The sequence below is a fragment of the Camelus bactrianus genome, chromosome 10 (genome assembly GCF_048773025.1).
Source record: "Camelus bactrianus isolate YW-2024 breed Bactrian camel chromosome 10, ASM4877302v1, whole genome shotgun sequence".
Classification (NCBI taxonomy): Eukaryota; Metazoa; Chordata; class Mammalia; order Artiodactyla; family Camelidae; genus Camelus; species Camelus bactrianus.
Genome location: NC_133548.1, coordinates 55911794 through 55937961, shown reverse-complemented (window position 1 = coordinate 55937961; position 26168 = coordinate 55911794). Strand labels below are relative to the sequence as shown.

Below are 26168 nucleotides of genomic sequence, written 5' to 3'. Positions count from 1 at the left end.
TTAGCAAAATATGGCTGTGCCGGCTCCCAAATTCACTTGCTGTGGTTCCACCCAGCTTCAGAAGGTAATTAAGAATCCCTGAATCCAATTGCCAATTCCACAAAAAAGAATATGATTGGCCCACCATCAACACTGTGTATTTGTGTTTAGGAGAGTTTTACAGTAATACAAATAGCAATCAATATGTATTAATGTAAAAGAGGTACACTTTTTTCCATAATCCTTACTGAATTTAAGTAAGGGTTTTTCTTGGGGGGAGAGGGGAGTAATTAGGTTTATTCATTTATTTAATTTTAGAGGAGGTACTGGGAATTGAATCCAGGGCCTCTTGTATGTTAAGCCTGAGCCCTACCACTTGAGCTATACCCTCCCCACCATTACTGAATTTAAGGTAAGTGAAAATTTTGTGTTCCCAATTACTAGTCTATATATTCCAGTAGGCTGTGAGCTCCTCCAGAGCAGCTGGAGTTATTTTTATTAATAATGCCTGTTGACTTTACTTATATCATTTGAAGAATTATAATCATATTGGGGAGATAAATATATATATTTGCATATTTTATATTTATTATATTTATATATTTATATATATATAAATTAAGCATTTTCTTGTCACTAAGTTTTTTTTAATACTTAATGATTGTATAATATTCCAGTTTGGGACATTTCTGCAGTTTACTGAATTATTTTGAATATTTAGATTATTTTCAATTTTTCACTATTATAATTAATATTGCTAGAGTTATCATCTTTAAACATCTTAGCTACAGATGTGATTCTTATTTTAGAGTAGAATCTTGGAAGTGAAACTGGCTACTCAATTTTAAGTTTTATACCTTATTGTTTTCCAAATATGTTGTACTAACATACACTCCTGCCAGCAGCGTGAATGACTCTATCTGATGGTTTATTTGGAAGAATTTATAATTATTTTTTAGAAAAATTTTAATAGCTAAAAATGTTATTGCTTTATGTTTTTTTTTAACTGATGTGATTAGGTTTTTTTCTTTAGTTTTTAATAACAATTTATATTTCCTTTCCATAAATTGTCTATTAAAGCCCTGGCAGAAATCAAGTGTTTTAATGTGCCTCAGTGCTTTGAATGGTGCTTGTCACGGAGCTGATGATGCACACAAAGCTTTGAAAACAAATTCGTAGATTGAGTAATCTAGTGGTAACTTTTTACATCCTTGTAAGAATAATTAAGCCACTAAAATCTAACAACTGTAACCACTTTAGAATTTACAAAGACTATATTAGCACATTTGAACCCCACAAGTACTGTGTGTTGTTATTTTCAGCATTTTACCATGTAGGGCAAAGACTGCGGTAATTAAATTCTGAAAGGGATAAATGGGGAAAATCAGGTCCACCCTAGAAATTGAGAAATTCGGTTTCCCTGAAGAGAGCGTCTAAACCAAGTAAAGTACGTCCTCCTGTACACGAGAGGGCGAAGCAGCAGGATATGAAGCAGCAAGAATGAGGGACTCGCTGAACTACACTTCCCAGAGGTCTCTGCGCGATCCCCCGAGATGCTCAGCCGCCGAGGACTGCACGTCCCAGGTTGCCGTGCGGCTAGACGTGACTCTCTCCTACCGATTTAAGCTCTTAATGGCCGTTGGCTCTCCGTCGGGAACTGGCTGTTGAGCTGTACACCTCGTTGCTAGGCCCCGGAAGTTTCTCAAACAAGATGTCGCTTTCCTAGGGCGGTAACGGCGTATAGAGTTGGGGAGGGGTGGTGGGAGAAGAGGAGCCGCTCTGAACCATGCTAGGGAATTGTGGGTCCGTGTGTGAGGAGGCCCGGCTTTGCTGGATCGCGGTGCGAGCCCGCACCGGGAAGTGTGCCTGTGCCAGGCCGAAAACTACATTTCCCAGCATCCTCGCGGTGCTAGAACTACCTTGCCTGAAAGCCTGAGCTCATTCATCTAGTCTTTCGCCCCTTCCCGCCGGCCGGAAAACCGAGGGCATGTGGAGTCGCCGGGTTTGGCTGCTCCTGCGGTCTGAAGGCAGCGGGGGCCGCCGGGCTTCAACTCCCCGCGGGCGTTTCTCGCTGGCCCTGCCGAGAGGTGAGAAAAGGCACCGTATACCGACGCCTGCGTGCTTTGTAGGGAGACGGTGCCCGTGGTTCTTGCCTGCTCGGGCGAGCGGGAGGCAATGGTGCCACGCCCTCCTCCCAACCCACTCCTGGCGCTGGCGACCCGGCTGCTGGGGCTCACCCGGTGGGGTTGAGGCGGGAGGGGCGAGGACCGAGCAGAGGACTGCCATTCTATTCTGGCTGAGCTTCCCGCATGGCTCCATTACTAGAGCTGCCGTCAGCCTTTTTTCTGAGCCCTTGTTTTTTTTAATTAAATCAGGCTGATAATCCCTGCCCTTTCGTAGGTGTGTCAGGAAACCACAGAGTAAGCTGTGTTGGGGAAGTCCTGATTTCTTTTGCGCCCTGTTCAAACTTAGACTGTATTACGCAGGTGCTGTCCTCGACCCCAGGTTTTTAGTAAAACTACAGCGTACATTTCAGGTCAGGTCACTTGGCAGTCAGCTATTCGAACAACAACAAAAGAAAACGGCAATGCGGGGACCTACAGGTGTTGCCTGGCCAGCGCACCTGACAGCAATGTGTCCTAGTTATCTGGCTTTATTGAGAGATGCTTCCAGAATCTTTGTTTTCCCCAGTTTTTAAACTCTTTAAGGTTGTTCGCGGAGGAGGCACTTCATACTAACCTTAGCATTCTCGGTTCACCGTAAATCTAAGGTGCCTGGTGAACTGAGCCGCCTAGTACCACTACTTTGTTAAGCTGTTACCATATTGTTTCATTTTACTCACATGGCAAGACTATAGCTGTCCATCCCCCATCTATAAGACCTATGTTAAGCACACAGGGTCCTTCACAAGGTACTTGGTTACATATTTAGGTATTTAGTATACAAACACATTATGATGGTCTTTACAAAAAGGACGTAGCATTTTTTGAACCCTAGGAAATCGCCCAACCTCAATCGTTTGTAAACTTGTAGAGCTATGCTTTTTTACATATGCAAATGAAAACGGAATATTAAACATTTTAAGAGAATGAACTTTGCAGTACATGCCATACATGGAAAATGCATCAACATAATTAAACAGTAATGTCTCAGCATGTTTGTTGATTTAACCTGCCTGAATCTGAGTGTTCTTAGAGAAACCTTAAGTGGCCCCTTGCACCTAATGTAATTGGGTCCCTCATCACTAAATACTTATTGAATGTTTACTGTATACAAGTAGTTTGTTTGCCTAATATTGTTAGTAATAAAGGAATTTGAAAACCTTGAGCTCTGACCCAGGGAATGAGCTTAATTATTGTCTAGTCCAATTCCCTTCTTAAAGAGAAGGGACAGAAAGGTGATGTTATTTGTCTTAAGTTTTGTGACCAGTAGTGCTGGGTTCATTACTACTTCCCAAATTTAGCAGAATATCAAAAACACTGGAGGGTGCTTTTAAAAACAGATTTTAGGCCTTCCCCTAGAACTACTGGGTCAGTATCCAGAGGTGGAGCCCAGAGAGCTCTGTGTTAGTTTATTATTTAATATATTGAAGTATAGTTGATTTACAGTGTGTTAGTTTCTGGTAAACAGCAAAGTGATTCAGTTTTATATGTCTATATTCTTTTCCAGATTGTTTTCCATTATAGTTCATTACAAAATATTGAAGATAGTCCCCTCTGCTGTACAGTAAAACCTGTTGTTTATCTAATTTGTATGTAATAGTTTATATCTGCTAACCCCTAACTCCTAATTTATTCTTCCCCCACTCTCCCCTTTGGTAACCATAAGTTTGTTTTCTGTGTCTATGACTCTATTTTGTAAATAAGTTTATTTGTATCCTTTTTTTTAGATTTTACATGTAAGTGATGTGATATTTATCTTTCTCTGTCTGACTTACTTCACTTAGTGTGATAATCTCAGGTTCCATCCATGTTGTTGCAGATGGCATTCTTTCATTCTTTTTTATGGCTGAGTAGTATTCCATTCTGTATATATACACCACATCTTTATCCAGTCATCTGTGGATGGACATTTAGGTTGTTTCCATATCTTGACTGTTGTAAATAGTGCTGCTGTGAACACTGGGGTACATTTATCTTTTTGAATTAGAGTTTTCTCCAGACATATGCCCAGGAGTGGGATTGCTGGATCATGTGGTAACTCTGTTTTTAGTTTCTTAAGGAACCTCCATACTGTTTGTCCATAGTGGCTGTACCAGCTTATATTCCCATCAACTGTGTAGGAGGGCTCTCTTTTCTTTATACCCCTCCAGAATTTATCATTTGTGTACTTTTTAATAGATGGCCATTCTGACTGGTGTGAAGTAATACCTCATTGTAGTTTTGTCTGCATTTCTCTAGTAATCAGCAATGTTGAGCATCTTTTCATGTGCCTATTGCCCATCTGTATGTCATCTTCAGAGAAATGTCTCTTTATATCTTCTGCCCATTTTTTAATTGGTTTGTTTGGTTTTTTTGTTACTGAGTTGTATGAGCTGTTAGTGTTATTTTGGAAAGTAAGCCCTTGTCAGTCACATTGTTCACAAATATTTTCTCCCATTCTGTAGGTTGTCTTTTTGTTTTGTTTATGGTTTCCTTTGCTGTACAAAAGCTTATAAGTTTGATTAGATCCCATTTGTTTGTTTGTTTGTTTGTTTTGTTTTGTTTTTATTTCTGTTATCTTGGGAGACTGACCTAAGGAAACATTGCTATGATTAATGACAGAGAATGTTTTGCCTATGTTCTCTTCTAGAAGATGTATGGTATCCTGTCTTATGTTTGAGTCTTTAAGCCATTTGAGTTTATTTTTGTGTATGGCATGAGGGAATGTTATAACTTCATTGCTTTACATGCAGCTGACCAGCTTTCCCAACACCACTTGCTGAAAAGACTGTCTTTTCTCCATTGTATATTCTTGCCTCCTTAGTTGAAGATTAATTAACTGTAAGTGTGGATTTATTTTTCGGCTCTCTATTCTGTTCCATTGATCTATATGTCTTTTTTTTTTGTGTGTGTGTGCCAATACTATGCTGTTTTGATTACTGTAGTTTTGTAGTATTATCTGAAGTCTGGAAGGGTTATTCCTCCAGCTTTGTTCTTTTGCCTCAGGATTGCTTTGGCAATTCTGGGTCTTTTATGGTTCCATATAAATTTTAGGATTATTTGTTCTAGTTCTATGAGAAACGTCATGGGTAATTTGATAGGGATTGCATTGAATCTATAGATTGCTTTGGATAGTATGGTCATTTAAAAGTATTAATTTTTCCAATCTAAGAGCATGAGAAATCTTTTCATTTCTTCCTTTGTCAGTAATTCTCAGCATATAAGTCTTTCATCTTGTCAGGTTTATTATGAAGTATTTTATTTTTTTGATGCAATTTTAAAGTGGATTTTTAACTTTCCTTTTTTGATATTTCATTGCTAGTGTAAAGAAATGCAACAGATTTCTGTATGTTAATCTTGTATCCTGGTACCTTGCTGAATTTGTGTCTCAGTTCTAGTAGTTTTGTGTGGAGTTTTTAGGGTTTTCTATATATTATATCATGTCATCTGCATATGTTGACAGTTTTACCTCTTTCCTTGCATTTTGGATCCCTTTTATTCCTTTTTCTTGTCTAATTAGATATGGATAGGACTTCCAGTACTGTGTTGAATAGAAGTGGTGAGAGTGGGCATCCTTGTCTTGTTCCAGATTTTAGCAGGAAGACTTTCACCTTTTCACTGTTCAGTATTATGTTGGCTACGGGTTTGTCATAAATAGCTTTTATTATGTTGAGATATGTTCCCTCTATATGCACTTTGGTAAGAGTTTTTTTTTTTTTTTTATCATGAATGAATGTTGAATTTTATCAAATGCTTTTTCTGCATCTATTGAGATGATCATGTGGTTTTTGTCTTTTGTTTTGTTGATGTGGTGATCACATTGATTTGCATATGTTGAGTCACCCTTGTGACCCTGGGATGAATCTAACTTGATTGTAGTGTATAATCTTTTTTATGGGTTGTTGGATTCAGGTTGCTAATGTTTTGTTGAGAATTTTTGCATATATGTTCATCAGTGATACTGGCCTGTAATTTTCTTTTTTGGTAGTGTCTTTGTCTGGTTTTGGTGTCAGGGTGACAGTGGCTTCATAGAGCAACTTTGAGAGTGTTCCCTCCTCTTCAGTCTTTTGGAAGAGTTTGAGAAGGATCGGTATAAGTTCTTCTTTGTATGTTTGGTAGAATTCTGCAATGACACCATCTGGCCCTAGACTTTTGTTTACAGGGAGTTTTTTGTTTATTTGTTTTTTTAATTACACACTATTTCACTTCTAGTGATTGGTCTGTTCAGATTATCTGTTTCTTCTTGATTCAGGTTTGGTGGACTGTATGTTTCTAGAAACTTGTCTGTTTTTGTAGGTTGTCCAATTTATTGGCATGTAATTGTTCATAATATTCTCATTTGTTTTTGTTTTGTTTTTTGTATTTCTGTGGTGTCAGTTGTTATTTCTCATTTTTCATTTCTTATTTTCTTTATTTACATCCTCTCCTTTTCTTCTTGGTAAGCCTGGCCAGAGGTTTGTCGATTTTTGTTTACTCTTTCTAAAAACCAGCTCTTGGTTTCATTGATTTTTAAAAAAAATCTCTTTTATTTTTTTCCTCTCTGATCTTTATTATATCCTTCCTTCTGCTGACTTTAGGTTTTGTTTGTTCTTCTTTTTCTACTTCTTTTAGGTGGTAGGTTAAGTTGTTTGGGATTTTTTTTTTTTTTTTGGTTTTTTTGAGGAAGGCCTATATAGCTGTAAACTTCCCTCTTAGGACTTCTTTTGATGCATCCCATAGATTTTGTGTGTTTGTGTTTCTGTTGTCATTTATCTCAAGATACTTTTTAATTTCCTTTTGATTTCATTGTTGGCCCATTGGTTTTTTAGTAGTATATTGTTTAGTCTGCACATAATTGTTTTTTTCTTGTTTCCCTTTCTGTGGTTGATTTCTAGTTTCATGCTGTTGTGGTCAGAAAGATGCTTGAAATCATTTCTATCCTCTTAAATTTGTTGAGGCTTGTTTTGTGTCATAATATGTGGTTTATCCTAACAATATGTGGTTGTTCCATGTGTGCTTGAAAAGAATGTGTATTCTGGCTCCCACCACCGCTTGGGCTGGGGAGTACCATGAGGTGGCACAGATCCTCTGTGCCAGTCTCTCTCTCTTCTTCCTGCTGCAAACTGGCTGCTGTGTTCTCCAAACCTGTGGGGCTCCCTTTCTGTCTCAGCTGATCTCCCTGCTGGTGAAGGGGCTTCCTAGGGTGAGAGAACTTTTCCTCTTTCACAGCTCCCTCCCAGGGGTACAGGTCCTGTCCCAATTTTTTCTTTTCCTATGCTACATGATTACCACCTACTTGAGAAAGGTGGTAACTTTTCTCATCGTTTTCATTGTATGAGATCTGCCAGAGTTCAGTAGGTATTCTATGAGAATTGTTCCACATGTAGATATATTTTTGATGTATTTGTGGGAGAAGGTGAGCTCTGTGTCCTTCCATTCTGCCATCTTGATCCAAGCCCAAGGTGGAAATTTTGAAGATACTTGTTCCAAATGAATAAAGAAATCTTTAGATGGTTATTTTAAAATGGGGTAAATAAAATTGACATTAATAGGACTAAATCAAAGGTTTGATACTGTGCTACCTAAGGTTGGATGGGCCAAAGGAACCCCCTACTGGCCCCAACATTAAAGGGCCCCAAACAAGTCTGCTCTATTTACCCCAGTTTAATACACACACTTCAAAAGCTGGAAGAAAATTACACTGAGATACCTGACCAGCAATTACTTGGAGCAACAGTTTGAACAATTAATCAAGTTAAAAGAGTGACAAAAGGGCCTGATTCCCTTGGCTAACCCCATACTGGGGACCCCAGAGCTTTTTATAAAAAATAGATAAAATTGTTAGGATAAAAAAAAAAAGGCTTCTAGGACTTCTTGTAAGACTAACACTTGTTGATTGCATCCTAATGGAAACCAAAGTTGATGGTGTAGTAGTTGATAGAATTGAGATGAAGGTCTGTAAAAGTTGGTATATTTAAATAGTCTTTATATAAGATGGTTACATCTGTTTTGCTGAATTATATTGTGGGATAGACATGTTTCACTGGGAAAGGCTTCTCCTGCTTCGTATTATAAGACAGGGCATATGAATCTGCCCCTCAGGATACATTAATGAAATACAGTAAAGGAAACCAATAGGGTTACCTGAGCCCATACAGTATAAAGTAATACTGGGAACTAATATTCAGAAACTGATCAAAATGGTAGAGACTTTGAGTCTAACCTGTGCACTCAGAGAGCCTTTGTTGAATGCTTTATGCAAGCTTTTGAAGACATGATAAATTAAAGCCCAAACATTCCAGAATATAGAGCTCTTGAGCTTCAGTTTGGTTGGAAATCTTCTCACTGATATAAGAAAGGAAATGAAAGAAAATAGTTGGGCAAATCAGTCTTTAAATATTATTTATGTGACAGACCAGTTCTTTGGCGAGTTAAAAGCAACTGTCGTTATCTTGCAAATCTCTACAAATCAGAAATGTAAAAACAGCCCACAATGACATGAGACTGAGCCTAATTTGCTCAATCAGGTAAAACCTGACACCAAGGGGAGGGGAGGTAGTTTTCATTTGAACTCTTTAGTCATAATTATGTTTTGAGAATGTCTGTCTAAAATAGTTTCTTCAGATTTTTGGTAACTTGAGTTTTGCTAAGTTAAATGATGGGAATTCTTTGGATATCCAGGTCATTTTACGTAAGATAAAATACTGGATCATTAAATACTAAATGGATCCAAATTTACCTACTTTTGTCTCCTTACAAGAGGAAAACTAATGTGTTTGGCTATCACAATGAGGAAAGAAATTAAATTATAGGTTTCTAGAGGTTATGGGATATTCCAGTCAGGAAATGCTGGTATGACGGAGTGCAATCATTTGCTGCATGTAGGTTTTTGCTAGAGATAAAGGTTTTTAAGGGTTAAAATTGTAATATGAAATTAAAAGCACTAAAGATAATAAGGGAAACATTTCAATATGCAGGGAAAGTACAATGAGTGTTTTCTGCAAAAGAAGGTATGGGAAATGGAAATAGATTTTGCTAAGGGGAGAGAATGATTTTGCCCTAGAGCTGGTTATTTTTGGATGGAAAAATAAGGGACAAACTAATATGGCTACAAAAAGTTTTGAAAGGTTTGTAGAAAGGGAGCCCTGGAAAAGGAGTTTTGTACATGGTCAGGCTGGGTTTAGATTAAATTTAATTAGGTAAATGGGTTTTGTTATTAAAAGTAGGCTGGTGCGGGACTAGATTTGGTTTTTCTCTGTTGGAGTACTGTATTTGGTAACAGATTGTGTAAGTTTCTTTGCCTTTAAGTGATCTGTATTTTTCAACTTCTGTCACTTTGGTTAAGTGAGTAAGTATTGTTTCACAATGACCTATGATCCTATTTGAGTAAGTGTTTTGAAACCTTTTTAATATTTTTGACAAACTTCCCAAATAACTAAAGTTCTTCTGACCTCCAGCTAACTCTGGGATGCTTCAGAGTAACCCTGTGACATCTCAGAGAGGAATATTTAAACTAATTAGACTTATTTGGTATGTTAAATAATCATTGTCAAGTGACATGAGATAAACCTTGGGTTGTAGTGTATGGATAAATGTTATTAATATAGATATTCCAAAATTTATATGAAATTCCTAAAAATCTGATACACCCTGGTATATTATCAGTTATAATTCTAGTTATTATCTTTTTTTTTTTAACAGAGGTATTGGGGATTGAACCCAGGACCTCGTGCATGCTAAGCACACACTCTGTTACTGAGCTGTTACCTTCCCCTCTTAGTTATTACTTTAAAATGTTGTATGTCACAGAAATATTCAAGTTTCTTGTCAGTTGCATTGTAATCAGATCTTTAACCATGCCATTTTGTCTTGTCATTTATAGACAATCATTATTTTATTGTGTTGCTTCTATAAAATGAAGATCTTCATGAAGATTCATAAAAAGGACTTTTTGACAAATACACGTTTCTGATAGTATTTAGATCATACCACTGAACTGGAGAAGAAATGACAAAACTCTAATGGGAAACCTGATGACTACATTCAGATCATCAGGAATTAATTACATAAGACTGAATGAACTGATAAATGATTTATAATCTTAGGACTTTTTCTGAAATATGCTGACTTTTAATCTGTATATTCCAGAGAAACCTTTCCTCTTGTGATCTACAAGTTGAAAGCATACCTTTGTAAGCACAGATGAAACATGTATCTTTTTCTCTCTACCTGATCCTTCCAGAATTTGGCTTCTCCATCTGGCTCCCCTGTGGACTTTATGGTTTATTCCAGCCAGATTACGATTAGTTATACTAATCATTGTTTTAAATTGTTCTTTTGGTTTTCAGTTTCTTTATGCTTGTGTCTCTCACTGCTGTACTATGACTTTATTAATGTCACTTGCTGTATTACTTATATCCTGTTTTATAAGACTGTTGTCTCTTTCATTACCCAACGTGTAACCTGGTCTCCAACAAAACTGATGATGGCTAAAAGTTTTGAGACAGTTAATACATAATTCTACATAGAATAATTGTAACAGTGCAACTCTAGATACAGGAAGAAGCAATAAGGAAAAACATTTCCTGGATCATAATAGATTAGTTAGGGGACCCAGTTAATTTTAGATTATCAACAGGGCCTAATCTAAAAATTAATACACTGAGTGGCCTATCAACAGAATCTTTTCCTGATCTGGGAATGAGCCTTCCTAGCACCGTAAGACAAAATTGGTCATGCAATGCCTCCCAAATGTTGGTTGAATTTATGACCAAGGGGAGACACCGTGGATGAGAAACGTTACTTGCCATATCAGTAAGCAAAGAATGTTGCGGCCGTCAAGCCTTCAGCCATGATGGAGAAAAGCAGGATACTGACCCTAGATAGTTAAGGTGCATGCCAAAGGAATGATTTCCGTGAGTCCAGATCCCTTGCATCTTTCCAGAAAGAGAGAAGCTGTAAATTCATTAACTTGAGATGTCTGGTTTTCTTTAATTAACAGTGATCTTTTGATGTTCTCACTACCTGGCTTTTGCTGCAAAACTCCTATATGGCCTCACTCCTTCCTTACCTCTTCAGAACAGTCCCTCAGAGTGATCTGAGAGGCTGTCATCTGGGCTTAAATCCCCTGAAAATCCTCCAAAAACATAATTCTCAACTTTTTAGGTTGTGCATTTGTTTTTCATCTGACAAGTAGGAAGCTTCTCTTTGTGGAAAGTATTCAAAGTTTGTTGACTGAACTCAGAGGAATTATGTACTAATCTGCCTCACTCTTGAGACTAAGCTCTCAGACAACTTACTTAGCTCCTTTGAGCCTCATCCACATCATGAGAATTTTAAGAATAAGTAAGAGGTGTGAAAGTAGTAACATGTTATAGAAATGTTATTACTGATTTTTTCCCCTCAAACTCCAAATAAAAGATGGAACTTCTAATCAAGGATAGGTAACTAAGGCTACCAATCATTATTCCTAATGTAGTTGTTACTGGAACTATTCTTGAAATCTGCTCCCCCTTTTCCTCTAATTTTTCCTTTTCTCTCCCTCCATAGGTCTAGTATTGACACACACAGGCCCGTTGCTTAACTCTACTAGATGGCACTCAAAGCCAAAGATGACTGACCCCTGTGCTAATGAGTGTGTGTGTGTTTGTGTGTGTTCATAATTTCACCTTTACATCTGCTTCCTTTCGTATCTCGTTAACTAGATAGAGTTCATCTGAGTATTTGAATGAATTAATGTATAGGACTGGATATTACTCTTTCATCATTTGAATTTAGAGTTTAAGTTTGATTTTTTTTTAAAAACCTCTGTTTCCTGCCTACTAGTCTAAAAAGTCAATGAAGACATAGCTTTGTCTGGTTTTGCTCATCAACTTCTGTGCCTAACACAGTGCCTGGCACTCATATGTTTGTTAGCTGGAAAGACATAGAGGAAGCAATCACATTTGCCTTACACCGTACTAGCAGAAAGGAATACTTGAGGTTGCTGCTGTTTTAAGTACCTAGATGTCTTAGGTGGCTTAGGATAAAAAAAGAGAACATGGGGTGACAGAGCATGAGCTTTGCATTTGGAGGACCTGGATCTGAATCCTGATTCTGCCAGAGACTCTGTGACCTTAGACAAAACCTTAGGCTTTCCCTTTCCTGGGTCTGGCTTTTCTTATCTAAAAAGGTAGTACTACCTTGCCTTGGCCATATGTAAAGTATCTAGCACCTTGTATTCATACTAATTAGCGGTTATTTTACTTAACACATGGTAATACAATAAAGTTGTATATGGACAAAGTTCTCCCCAAAAGAAAACAGTTCTTAATAAAATTTGATGATGAAAGAGTAATGTCCAGTCCTATACATTAATTCACTCAAATTTAATAAAATCAGCAGTAGATGGAAAAGGACCATGCTGTGTCTAGATTAAAAACTGAGAAATTATTATATAATAGGATATTTCAAAAATGAGAAAAATTTTGTGGGTCTTTTGTGTTGATAACACTAGATATTCCAGGATTTAAAATCCAATTCACTGATTGAGTCAACAGTAAAATACTGTGACCCGACTATTTGCCAAGCACTGTTTTAGATACTGAAGATACAATAATGAAAAACACAGTCCGGGCCTCATACAGCTTACAGTCTGGTTCAGAGAGACAAACAGTAAACAAGATAGTTTCAGACACGACTTGAGAACTATGAAAATAGACTGTGGATATATAGGAGAGTGGGAGTACAGAAAGCTACTTTATATGGGGGTGTATGTATGAAAAATTGTCATAGCTCTATGGAAGACTTCCTAGCACTGAGGAGAGGTGGGCGGTTTCTGCTCTCCGGTAATTAGAGGTGTGGCAGTGATACTCAATGCTGTTGAAGTATATTAAGACTGACTCTTAACATTTCAGAATACTAAAAGAAAGTAAACATTTATTGAATGTTTGCTGTGTATAGAATAATGTTAGAGACTTCTCAAATATAAGAAATCGGGCTCAGAGGAGTCATTTATCTAGCTTGAAATTATAGAATTCCTAAGTAGAAGAGCTGGAATGGTATTATAAACTGCTGGGAGGTGGGGGGAGATGCTATAGAAGCTAAAGTATGACGATGCATCTGTTAGTTACTACAAAACAAGTTGTCTTCTCTTTTCAGACTTCTTCACCACCACAACCAAGGAAGGATATGATATGAGGCAAGTGGACATAACTCCTTTAGGACAAAGGAAATTAACTTTTGATACCCATGCACTGGTTCAGGACTTGGAAGCTCATGGTAAGAAACACAGGTCCCTCTTGAAAGGGGAATATTAACAGCACTCACAATAGATTATCTAGTCAAGACAGTATCACTATTAGGAACAACTAAGAGTCGCTAAATACAAGAGCCATCCATACAATGGAATATTTTAGTCATAAAATGGTATAGCTAGAAGAGTATTTACTGATAGAAGAAATACTCAAGATATGTTAAGTGAAAAAAGCATTATATAAAATTGCATGTGCAGAATGATTCCAATTACATAAAAAAATAAAAACAACAATAGTTTCTAGGCTGATAGTGTAGTTCATGTGGAAGTACAAGCACAGTGTTAAGAATAGACAAAAAGGAAATCAAAGAACAGGCACAAAAAATTACCAGATGTCAAAACAGTAATTTAAATTATGTCCTATTACAGAAATAGAAGAGTTGATTTAATGGAGTAGAATGGCATTCAGAAACGTGTGTGTGTGTAAGTATGTCTTAGCAATAAAGAAGGCATTACAAATTAGAGAAAGGAAGAACTAATAAATGAGCTCTGATAAATGACTAATCATTGGAATGCAATAGATTAGATCCCCTTACTGAAAAATAAACCCTAGATTGAGTAAAAGCTAAATGTAAAAAAAAAAAAAAAAGATAAACTACATAAAAATTATAATATAGATATATTATAGACTAATTTTAGAGTAAGGAAGCTAGACAAAACTCAAAAGCAATGAAAGTAAAGATTGACTTGTGACTATAGAAATATTTACTTAAATCTGTGTATCAGAAGATACGATCCGTAAAGTTAAAAATGTTAGCAATACATATGAGATTATTGCTTTAATATATAGAGAATTTATATGAATCAATAAGAAAAGTTCAGCAATTTTATAGAAAAACGTCCAAAGGCATCCATAAATATGTGGCTCATAGAAAAATAAATATAAATAACCAATAAATATATATAAAGATGCTTGACCAAGGATATGCAAACCGTAAGTATAAATTAAAGTAACAATGCAATACCATTTTTATGTCAATTATACACTCAAAAGAGACTAGTAATATCCATGTTGATGTAGATGTGGGGAAATGGATCAGTGGAATTAAATGTGGATAGTGCTTTTAGAGAGTAACTTAGCACAATCTGTTGATTTTTTTAAAAAGACTGCAGCTGACCCTTGAACAAATGTGGGGTTTAGGGGCACCAACCCCTGCACAGTAACTTTATAGTGTAACTTTATAGTGTCCCTCTGTGTCTGCAGTTCCACATCCATGGATTCAACCAACCACAGGTCGTAAGGTACAATAGTATTTACCATTGACAAAAATCTGCGTCTAACTGGACCCACTCAATTCAAACCTATGTTGTTAAGGAGTCAACTGTATGACAATTTAAATGATGAAAGTTATCCTGTTTATTCTGAGAAGGATTTGCACTTTTTAAAAAAATATAAATACCTATTTGCTGCCTATAGGATTTGACAAAGCACAAGCAGAAACAATTGTATCAGCATTAACCACCTTATCAAATGTCAGCCTGGATACTATCTATAAGGAGATGGCCACTCAAGCTCAACAGGTAGTATTTTCATTTTTATCACTTCTAACTGTTTCATTAGACAGCCTTTTTCATAACTGCATCTCTGTCTACCCACCCACCTCCCCAACACACCTGTGTCTTCCCATTGTTCTTTCTAAAGGGACCAAAAACAAAAAATGGAAAACCTTTAGTAGAGTCAGTATCCAGAGAGATTGAGGAGTTGGAATAGTCTTCACAAAATTCTGGTAGCACAGAGAATTAAATTTTGTTAGATCTTTCATTGTGTAAAATAATTATATTATTGGAATCATGGGATGGTGGTAGGTTGTTAAGCAACTTTTTCCCCATAGAAAGCCCACCGCAGCCAAAGAGCTAATCACTTCACTGCAGTAATGTGTATGTTCTGGTTGATTTTCACAAACTTGGAAAGCTGGAAGGGACTTAATAGCTGGGAAGGACTTCATAAATCACCTGGCTGTAATGCTTTAATCCGACCAGATATTCAAATCCTTAAATGTCAGATAATACCATTTACTAAGAACATAAGAAGTGAGAGGCACAGTGCTGGGGACTTCTCATATATTATCTTATTTAATCCCTCTTAACAACCTGAAAAGTAGGCAGAATTGTTCTATTTTGCCACGGAAGAGAGGATCAGGGATGTTGAGTAATTTGCAAGAGTCCTCATTGTGGTACTATGGACAAAAAGCAATAATTTTATATAAAGGATGGAATAAGCTAGATGAGCTTAACTGTGGAATAATAAATCATAGTCTATCAATCATGAATTCACTGTGTTTAACAATTGTTTCCTTTCTATGGCAGTATTTTTTAATTTTAATTTTCCTCCTCAGATAAATACTCATATTTAGGCTTTCCTCCTCAGATAAAATTTCATAGCAGAAAGAATTAGGATTTCTTTCTTATATAAAATTAGGAGCTCTTGCATAAAATTTCATTACTTTAAAGGTGATGAAAGATTGAAAGCTTTTGAAGATCTTTACTGTAATCTCTAATTAATTATATGTTTAGAATTAAAAGCATTCAACCCCTAGATTTAACAACTTTCAATTTGTGTGTGCATTATTTTACCTAAATTTACTCAGGATCATAACAGACTACTAAATCCACCAAAGAAAAAGCCAGTTGTTTAATGGTCTCAAACACCTGAGCTATCCTGAAAGAGCTAATGACATTTTTAATAAAGTCATTTACTCTTAAATCAGATTTTTAAGTTTGCCTATATATATATATATATAGTCAGTGAATTAAAACTGTTGTTTGAAGAATTATGCTGCCAGGACCATTTAGTCTTTTTTTTTTTTTTTAATTCAGATTTAATTTTTCTTTTTTTTTGAGGTCCCAGTGTGTTTCGTGTATGTGTGTGTGTGTGTGTGTGTGTATTTTTTTTTACTGAAGTATAGTCGGTTTACAATGTTGTGTCAATTTCTAGTTTACAGCACAATGCTTCAGTCATACTTGAATATACATATATTCGTTTTCATATTCTTTTTCACCATAAGCTACTACAAGATATCAAATATAGTTCCCTGTGCTATACAGTATAAACTTGTTTATCTATTTTATATATACCAGTCAGGACCACTTAGTCTTACATTTAAAATGTAGGATGGGATGTAGGACTACTACTAAACTTTTGGGTTTTTTATGACTAGTGTGTGAAACTGAAATCCTGTTCCATCCTTGAGCATGAGCCTCAAGGCAAACGAACTTCACACTTGATCACTTCAGAAAGGGCCATGCTAAATCAAGTCCGCTCAATCTGAGAATTCAGTTATATTCTGAATTTGCTTGTAATCTGAGTTACATTCGTATTCTCTGGTGGCTCCACGATAGTTAACAATGATCGCACTTTTAATAGATTTGACTACTTAATGCTAGATTATATTTTTCCCCTTAAAGTTTTTGAAAATGGACATATATGCTGTTTTGTAGGCTTTTTGAGCCACAAACTGTATTTAAAGGAGGAAAGGAAAATAAAAAGAGGCTAATTAGGGTTACAGTACAATTCCTTATCCTCAGGTTCAGAGTCTACAAGAAATATGTAATTAAATTTTCAACTCTTCTCTACATAGTCTTGGTAATAAAATAACATTTTTATTAAGGATTTGAACAAGGATAACATTACAGTTACTGTCTTAGAACTCCATAATATTTGGGGGCAACAGGACTAACAACCCCTAGAGGCCACTTCCATATGATTCTGGGGTAATTCTCATGAATGTTAATTCTCACGAAGCCTAACTACCCAAAAGAAAATAAACCCCTTCCCCAGTAATATAGATGAGGGTTAGGGAAGGCATTAGAGTCAAGGATGTCTGTTGCACACTAAAAAGTACTTTCAAATTTTATGATAGGAATAATATTTAAAGCAAAACTTCCTCCACGTCAAACCACTGGAGCTATACTGTCCTGCTTTAGCCATTAGATCCATATCTCGTTACATTCATTGAAGCGCTAACTGTGCACCAAGTATTACTGTAAGCATTTTATGTGCGTTATTGCATTTAATGCTCAAAATAACTGTATAAGGTATAGGTAGTTATTATTTCCATTGTACCAAAGAGGAGGTCAGAGAAGTTAAATGCCCAGAGTCTCACAATAAATGGCAGCGTTTGGATTCACCCAGGCAGCCTGACTCCAGAACTCACATTTTTTTAACCTCCACTCTATGTGGCTGTGCCATCTGAGAGTTGTTTTTGGAGAAGATGTGTGCATTCCAGACCCTTTAAAGACTGAGCCATTTCCTAGTCATGCATTTGGAACTGTTGTAGCCTCTGCTTTCTAAAAGTCATGTCAGTTTTGAGATAGCCTTTCTCACCCATGTTGGCCAGTGGAGGACCATAACCTCAACAATGCACCCCTAGCCACAAATTGTGACAAAAATGGGAGTTCTGCTGGGGATCCCGTTCTTGTTTGGGGTTTTTTTGTTGTTTATAAAACTTGTTACAGAGGGTCCTTTTCAAGGTTACACCTTCATCTGCCTTTTCTTTTGATAAAAAAGGATAAAAGATGAGTCAGCAAGCCACATGAGTTTGAGGTTAGTGGTAAAAGTTGTATTTTCTTTATTTGCTACAATTTCTACAAAAATGTGCCTCCCTAGGGAAGGAAAAGTTTAAAAATCTATCAAATACGGGCCAGCTTTTCTTTCACAAATTCTTTGTAGTGCCAAATATAGGAAAGATAACTCAGGAATTTAAACAAAGCTAATTATGTTATGCTGACAAGGGGTAATTATTTAAACCATATTTCTACCTATTTTGCTTTATTACCTGACTTCTGAGTCTTACCCATTATCCTAGAAATTTCCAATGGTAGAAAATCCCTCAAAATCAAAGCAATGAAAAGTAAAAACTTTTCCATGTAAATATTTTGAAAATAAGTAAATAAACAAAGAGGCATTATTTGTTGAGAAACTCTTAGAGGTTAAGTAAGCATTTTATTGGAATTCTTTCAGTGAAAAGACCTAGACATTTGTTTCTCTTCACTGGGAAATTTTTTTTTCCCTTGCATTTCTTGTTCCTTTTCATTTTGATATTTCAGGCATATTGGTTTCAAGTTTTGTTATTTTTACTTAGCCAAGCAACATTATACCTTGTAGCAAGATAACAGATTCTTTTTAAGTTTCATGAACAATTCCATGTAAGGGGATGGCAATACATAGATCACTATATTATTTTAATTTTGCTTTCTAGGAAATAACAGTACAACAGCTAATGGCTCATTTGGACTCCATCAGGAAAGACATGGTCATCCTAGAGAAAAGTGAATTTGCAAATCTGAGAGCAGAGAACCAGGTGATACAAGTTTTAATTTATTATTAATAAAATAACTTATTTTACAAATATTCTGTTTGGTAAACAATAGGACCCAAAATGATTTCATGTGGTTATTAAATAATTATTAGCAAGTTTTTAGATGAAAATATACTACATGTTTAACCATACCTAATGTATGTATAAATCATAGATTCCTGAAACTAGAGAATAAGAGTTGTATCTTATATAGGTCACATAAAAAGGGAACTCTTTGAGCTACATATATTTTATAAAATTTCTAGTGTGGTTCAGTGTAATGTTCTCAGAGCTGACAGTAATGTGGCATTTTCCTTTTTTTCTTTTTTTTTTTTGATACTATAATCATTTTTGTCACATAAGAGAAAAATGTTTCTGTAATTCAGACCTTTGTTATTATCCACTAGCTTAAATATTTTTAAATTTAGAATATCAATCTTTCTTTAAGTAAAATACAGTAGTGCCCCCTTATCTGTATTTTCACTTCCCACAGTTTTAGTTACCTGTGGTCAACTGCAGTCTGAAAATATTAAATGGAAAATTCTAGGAATAAACAATACACGTATTTTAAATTGCTCGCTGTTCTGAGTCGTATGATGAAATCTTTCACTGTGCCACTCCATCCCCCTGGTATGTGAATCATCTCTTTGTCCAGTGTATCCATACTGTATGTGCCACCCAGCCATTAGTGTAAGAAAAAACACGGTACATATAGGGTTCAGTACTATTTGAGGTTCCAGGCATCCGCTGGATGTCATGGAACATATCCCCAGTGCTAAGGGAGCTACTATAATAAAATATAAACACATTTTCTGATGTTCTAAGAATTGTTTTCTGAATAAGATGAATTTTTAGTTCTTTTTTTGTCTTTATTTTAAATCAAATTTTGTATTAGAAATCCATAGATTGTCTAATATTTGCTTATGCAGGGTTTCAGATTTCTTTTTTAGTAAATCATAATATGGACTTTTGGTTTAATGCCAATTGTGTATGATCTTTATACCTAGAAAATGAAAACTGAATTAGAACAAGTTAAGCAACAACTGATAGTAAGTGAAACTTTTTTCCCACTTCAGAGTATTTTATTAATTTCAGAACAAATATTCATTATGAGATCACTTTTTAAATATTTTTATTTCCTTTAAAGAATGAAACTAGTCGAATTAGAGCAGATAATAAACTGGATATCAACCTGGAAAGGAGCAGAGTGACAGATATGGTAATGTGCTTTTAAATGTACCTTCTTGGTCACTTATTCCTTTTTAATTCCTCTTTGTCTTTTTTTTTTAACCTCCTGATAAACCATATCCTTTAGTTTACAGATCAAGAAAAGAAACTTATGGAAGCAACCACAGAATTTACCAGAAAAGTAAGCTGCTATGTCAAAGTTTCTCTTTTGCCCAGCTCTCATGCCTTGTATAACTGCTTTTATGTGTAACATTTTGTAAGTGTGGACTTGAACAAGCCATCCCTATAGAATCCATGATCTCCTCAGAGCTACTGTAGTTACCTGTACTTGGGGGGAAGCCGCCGCCAAGTGGATGGTAGTGCCTGAGCTATGACCTCTGAGTCAGAGTCACGCTTCCCAGGTAGCAGACTTTTTTTTTTTAAACTAAGTTATTTTTATATGGGTAAGAACTATTTTTTTAAAAGACAGGGATTCACAATTAGTATTTAAATGAGTACCGAGGTTCAATTAAATAATTATCTTAAAATTTTTTTAAATAATAGCAAATAGAGTGCTTATTACATATTAGATACTATTTTACTTATTTTTGTCTATTAATTTATTTCATCCTCTTACCCTCCATGTGAGGTAGGCACTCATTCCCATTTAAGAATTTGGAAAATGAGGCAGAGGGAGGCTAAGGTCACAGAGCTAATAAGCATGAAATGTGAACTTGGATTCTAAACCTCAAACTCATAACTACTGTTTACCTCTCAGTAACCCTATAGTGTAATCATTACTTAATCTCTATGACTGAGTGAAATCCAGCTTTCTGACTCAGTGTAGTCCTTTTCTTAGAAGTTAAGAGCTACTTGGTCTACCTTCTAACACAAGAGCCATCACTAGATTATAATTCAAAAGAAGCGAAGGTCCCATTTGCCTTTCCAAGCAGCCTATTCTCTTCTCTTACTTCTTGACCAAGATAAAGGAGATAAATACAGAAATCAACAAATTCTCTCACAGCTAATTTCTGAGCTCTAAATATCATCTTATTTCTCTTCCTACCCCTTAGGCCCTGTGCACATAGCATTCAGTGTTACCTGACAAGCATTTTTGCCATTTCCTTTAATACTGGTGTCAGCTTATGTTGTAAACCTAGTTGGTTTTTTCTTTTGCAAAATGTCAAGTTTCAACTATGCTATCTCAAGGACTTTATACATGAAAAGTGAGAGTTCTGTGACTAACATTTTTGCTTCTTAGTTTATCCTCTTACATATTTAGGTCTCAAATACAGGCATACCTCAGAGATATTGCAGGTCCCGTTCCAGGCCACATCAATAAAGCAAATGTTGCAATAAAGTGAATCACACAAATGCTTTGGTTTCCCAGTGCATATAAAAGTTATGTTTACACAATACTGTAGTCTGTTAAGTGTGCCGAAGCAGCATGTCTAAATAAACAATATCCATACCTTAATTAAAAAATAAGAGTCACTAAAAAGATGCTAGCCATGTTCTGAGCCTTCAGTGAGTGGTAATCTTTTTGCAGTAGTAACAGCAAAGATCACTGTTCATAGATAACCATAACAAATAGAATAAAAATGAAAAAGTTTCAAGTATTATGAGAATTAACAAAATGTGACACAGACATGAAGCGAACAAATGTTGTTGGAAAAATGGTGCCAGTAGACTCGCTTGACTCAGGGTTGCCACAAATCTTCAGTTTGTTTAAAAAAAAAAAAAAGTGTGTTATCTGTGAAGTGCAATAAAAACAGGTATGCCTGTATCTTACTTACTGTGAGGCTGTTAATAGCGTGTGCCCAGAATGTGATAATCCTGTCTCCAATATCAACAGAGAAGGAATCTTTTTTGTCAGCCTGTAATGTTCATGTAATGTTATATTTTTTAATATCACTGTGCTTTTACGTATTTCTGCACTTAAAACTTCTGTAACACAAAATTAGCCCATAAGTGAGGGTTTCTAAAGTAAACATTTTGTCCATGATACATAGGGACAAAATTTAATTGTCTTATTAATTACTACAGGATACCACAACCAGAAGTATTATTTCAGAGACTGGTAACAAAATTGACACTGAAATTGCTTCTTTAAAAACGCTGATGGAGTCTAATAAGCTTGAGACAATTCGTTATCTTGCAGGTAAGGCTGTGTTTGTCATGTGATCTTCAGACCTGTTAGCTCCTACATCCCAAGGTAGCCATGGGGGCACAGAAGGAAAAAAGGAGGCACTGTAACAGGTTTCCTTTATTGTTTGGTCCCCTGCAGTGCTTGGAGAATGTAAGTTTAACAGGCAGTAAGTTTAGGATATAAGTTTAACAGGCAACTCTACATCCTCCTAATAGTATGTAAAGCATATGGATGTCAAGGATATACATAAACACAACTACAAAATGGCGCAAAAATAAACTGGGTATTCCACAGTGGGAAAAAAAGAAAAGTTTTAGACAAAGGTTGCTAAAATAGATACAGGCTATTGAAAACCATAGCAAGCAAAGGGGGGGAAATTACTTCCTGCCTTGAATTCAATTGACAGAGCTCCCTAAAATTAGATTGTCACACACTGAGTTCCTCACATACCATGTGACCTGACGCATGTACAGAGCCCCAGGAAGTTAGGAAGGATGCCCTATTCAAGTACTACTTTTCTTTTTCCTTTTGATAAAAGAGTAATGTATTTTCATTCTAAATTGTTTATAATTCAAAAGCAGTGTAGTAAAAGTGAAAGCCTCCTCCCCATTTTACTGTTCATAGTGTATGTCTTTCTAGGCTTTTCATTCTAGATATAAACATTGCAGATTTTTTAAATAGTAACTAGATGTTACTGTACATACTACCACTTGTTAAAGTTTAACCAGGTGTCTTGACTATCTTTCCACATGAATACATATATAGACATCTTTTTACTAGAAAGCATAGCATTCCATTGTATGAAAATACTATTATGTATTTATCCAAACCTCTATTAACAGACATTCTGCTCCCAGTTTTTCATTGTTAAAAACAATATTGCACTGAATAGCCATATATATTTGTATGAATAAATTACACACACACAAATATCTTTATACCCTCATACTAATATTTCTATATAATAAGTTGCTTATGCACATTAGAATCTGGGATCAAAAGATATGCATATTTAAAATTTTTTATATTCTTGTTGTCCAAAATAAAATTGCTGGTTTATATCATCAGTGATTTTCTGGCAGCCACTAATTACATTAAAGTGGTAATTGGAGTAAAGATGGAGACCCACACCCTCTTCATCTCCTCAGTTTGAATGGCTTAGTTTCTATTTTTTAAAATATTGGGCTTCTGCTGAAGATCCGTTTGAAGAAAGGGTTCTAAGGCTTTCAAAAAACAAGTTTTGAAAACCCCTATTCTAGCAAAGTCTCTGGAAGTGGAGATCTGTTGTTCAGTAGTAATGCTCAGGGAAGTTCCAAATCAGCCTTGTTTGGTGTGTGCATTCCCAGTTTCAAAATAGATCTCAAAGCAACCCAGGTTAGGGGAAGCTTTGTACACATAGTGTTAGTCCTGCTTCCACCACTTGCTGGCAGTACAGCCTTGGGCTTGTTGCCTCATCCACACGATGGGAATACTATCACCAACCTCATAGGGTTTTAATTATGGCTAAATAAGGTGATATATGGAATCCTTCAGCACGTGCCTGGAACATGGTAACTAGTAACAGGATCAAATAGGGGAATATACAATTGACCAGTGGCAACAAGACAAGAAACTCTTAGTGTTATTCTTTCTTCTTAAATGTCCAGCTTCCCACTCTGTCTTGGAGAGACCTAATCCCATTTCTTAAAATTAAGGAAATGATCTTGTCATTAACCAAGTTTCAGTAAGTAGCAGGGTCAAATGGGATAATGTATAATTAGATTTATACATTAAAAATAGGATAGAAGTTTACTCTCCATCTCAGAGTCTCTTCTAAAAGTCATGATTGTTTAAACTAGAATCTAGGGAGTCCCTAAAAGCCTCACCAACATTCACCTCCTTAAGGAGAACAGAAAGGTTTTCTATCCAGAATGATGTAACAATAAAGGTATTAACTATTTAAAAAGCCTGATTTTTTGCTGCCTTTTCTTTTACCTCACTGAGTTTTTTTTAAGGGTTTTCATTAAAATTTCATTTTTTATTTAAATTTTTAATAATTATGAAATTATTTTTAAGTACTGAAAAGGCAATTAAAATTCTTATGGATAATACAGATGTGTCTCGCTAGCTTAACCATGTAATTTTTTAATATAGGTAAGATAGTTTTTCACTTAATAAATTATATCTAAAATTAAAGTTCATAATTATTTAAAGTAGTCATTGTTAAGTGCTAATGTTAATGATGACAAACACTGTTCATAGATTCTGACATATAATCTACACTTTGAAATTACTGTCATCCTTATTCTGGTTTAGAATACAAGATTTTAATAAGAACTGGTATTAATCCTGCCCTAATGGGTATCCTTTATCCTTAGCTTAATTTTCTAAGAAATGAAAAACCTAAGGTAGAAAATCGGTTGGATTTCCTGTGCTTTTTGCTTTTCATTTAAATTGAAGATATTATTCTGTTTGTCTCTGCAAGATACTCACAAATGCATGGCCTGTATGTAACGTGGTTTCTTCTTTTCACAGCCTCAGTGTTTACTTGCCTGGCAATAGCACTGGGATTTTATAGACTCTGGAAGTAACAGTGAAACTACTATATTGTGCTCCTACTCCTACTATTGACTTCTTAAAAAACACTATGGATTTACTTTGGACGTTGAAAGTTGCAGCAGAAACAACACAAGATTATGTAAAGTACATACGGACTGAAAGGAAATGTTTTAGAATGGGAAGGTATTTTGTCTTTTTTTTTATATACGTCTTTATTATGCTGAAAAGATGCCATTCAAAACCTGATTGATTTGAGATAGAAGGGCCTTTTGTCTTTATCCTTTTGATAGCTGGAACCAGGGTTTTCTTTTGTTAGCTTAAACAACTGTCAATCATATAAGATTTCTTTGGTATCTGCTGCAAATTTGAAAACTATTCCCAAGCCTACATACTTGTTACTGTATTCAGTTTTCCTGCAAACTGTTGCACAACTACCTTTTTATATAAAATACTATTATAACAAAGTTGTTTGCATTTTAAGAGCAACTTATCCTATAGCTGGAGTTTGATTTTTTTTGTAATGAACTAAAACAATACATTTTAAAATAATGTGTGCCCTACTGCAAGTGTATGACACTCAGTATGAAATCTATAGAGTTGCTTAATCTTAAACTCATTACATATATTTTAAAAAAGCTTTTTTAGAGGACGTAATTAGACATATTTATTTACTTATTTTTTAAGTGGAGGTTCTGGGGATTGAACCTAGGACCTTATGCATGTAAGGCAGGCACTCTACCACTGAGCTATCCCCTCCCCATATTTTTAAATTTTTTGATTCACAAAAACCAGTTTATCCTTGCTTTTCAGGAACCCATTGTAAATTTATTACATGAAACAAAGCTTTTGAAAATTCAGCACATGTCTTGATATATAATCCCTACTCAAGAAAATCATGGAAAATTTCATGTTTTCGTTTTGTTTTTACTGGCCCTATTTTTTTTTTAGATAATAATGTCTATTAATAGTATATATGTAGTTTCAAGGAAAGTACACAATACTGTTTTCATCTCAGACATTCAGTTTTATCCAGATCAAGAAGCCAAGGCCAGGAAGTGCTAAACATTTCGAAAGATTTCATAATGCCTTGGCAACAGCTTTAAAAGTTTGATAATCCACAAGTTATTCAAAATGATCCCCATCATTTGTTTAGTAAATAGGAAATCTGAAGTATAGGGCAGTCAAAAGACCAACCTGTACAGTCCAAGTGAGAATCAGAGGCCTTCCAACTAAATTTTCTTCAAAGATCTAACCACTGAGTTGTTTTCAGAACAAAACTCTCTATGTTATAACATTATTTTGTTGCATTCTGATTCATTTTTATCTCAGAAGCTTTTGCCTAAGAAAATTCTTGGCACATTGTAGACTTTTTATTGGATTAATAAATAAAGACCAAAAAGTTTGCATTGTAACAAACTCTACAGTGCATCTGTTCATTCAATAAATAAGAATGCCTGCTGTGGGCCTGACAACATTCTGGCCCCATGTGCACAGAGCTGAGCATGGCTTCCTTCTCATGGAACTTAACTGAAGTCTTAATTGAAGAAGACAAGACAGCAAACAGGTAAGTTATTCATCTGCTACAATTTAAAATATGCTGCAGTATTGAGAGGGAATACTTCTTT

The 26168-nt window shown here is 35.5% G+C and overlaps 1 protein-coding gene across 3 annotated transcripts; it reads left to right on the top strand.

Annotated features, from left to right (window-relative positions):
• Positions 1-1568: 1568 nt before the first annotated feature.
• CCDC90B (coiled-coil domain containing 90B) lies at positions 1569-25959 on the top strand. Of its 3 annotated transcripts, none has more exons than XM_010973436.3 (9): positions 1569-2066; positions 13239-13358; positions 14810-14913; positions 18591-18692; positions 19697-19738; positions 19837-19908; positions 20005-20058; positions 21903-22017; positions 24520-25959. In XM_010973436.3, the coding sequence occupies exons 1-9, from the start codon at positions 1967-1969 to the stop codon at positions 24573-24575; spliced, it is 765 nt and encodes a 254-aa protein (XP_010971738.1). In that variant the 5' UTR covers positions 1569-1966; the 3' UTR covers positions 24576-25959. The 3 variants fall into 3 exon arrangements, with proteins under 3 accessions (XP_010971738.1, XP_010971739.1, XP_045364952.1); XM_010973437.3 differs by having other exon boundaries at positions 1969-2066; positions 13239-13278; XM_045508996.2 differs by lacking the exon at positions 1569-2066 and adding an exon at positions 13762-13815 and having other exon boundaries at positions 13249-13358.
• The last annotated feature ends 209 nt before the right edge of the window (positions 25960-26168 follow it).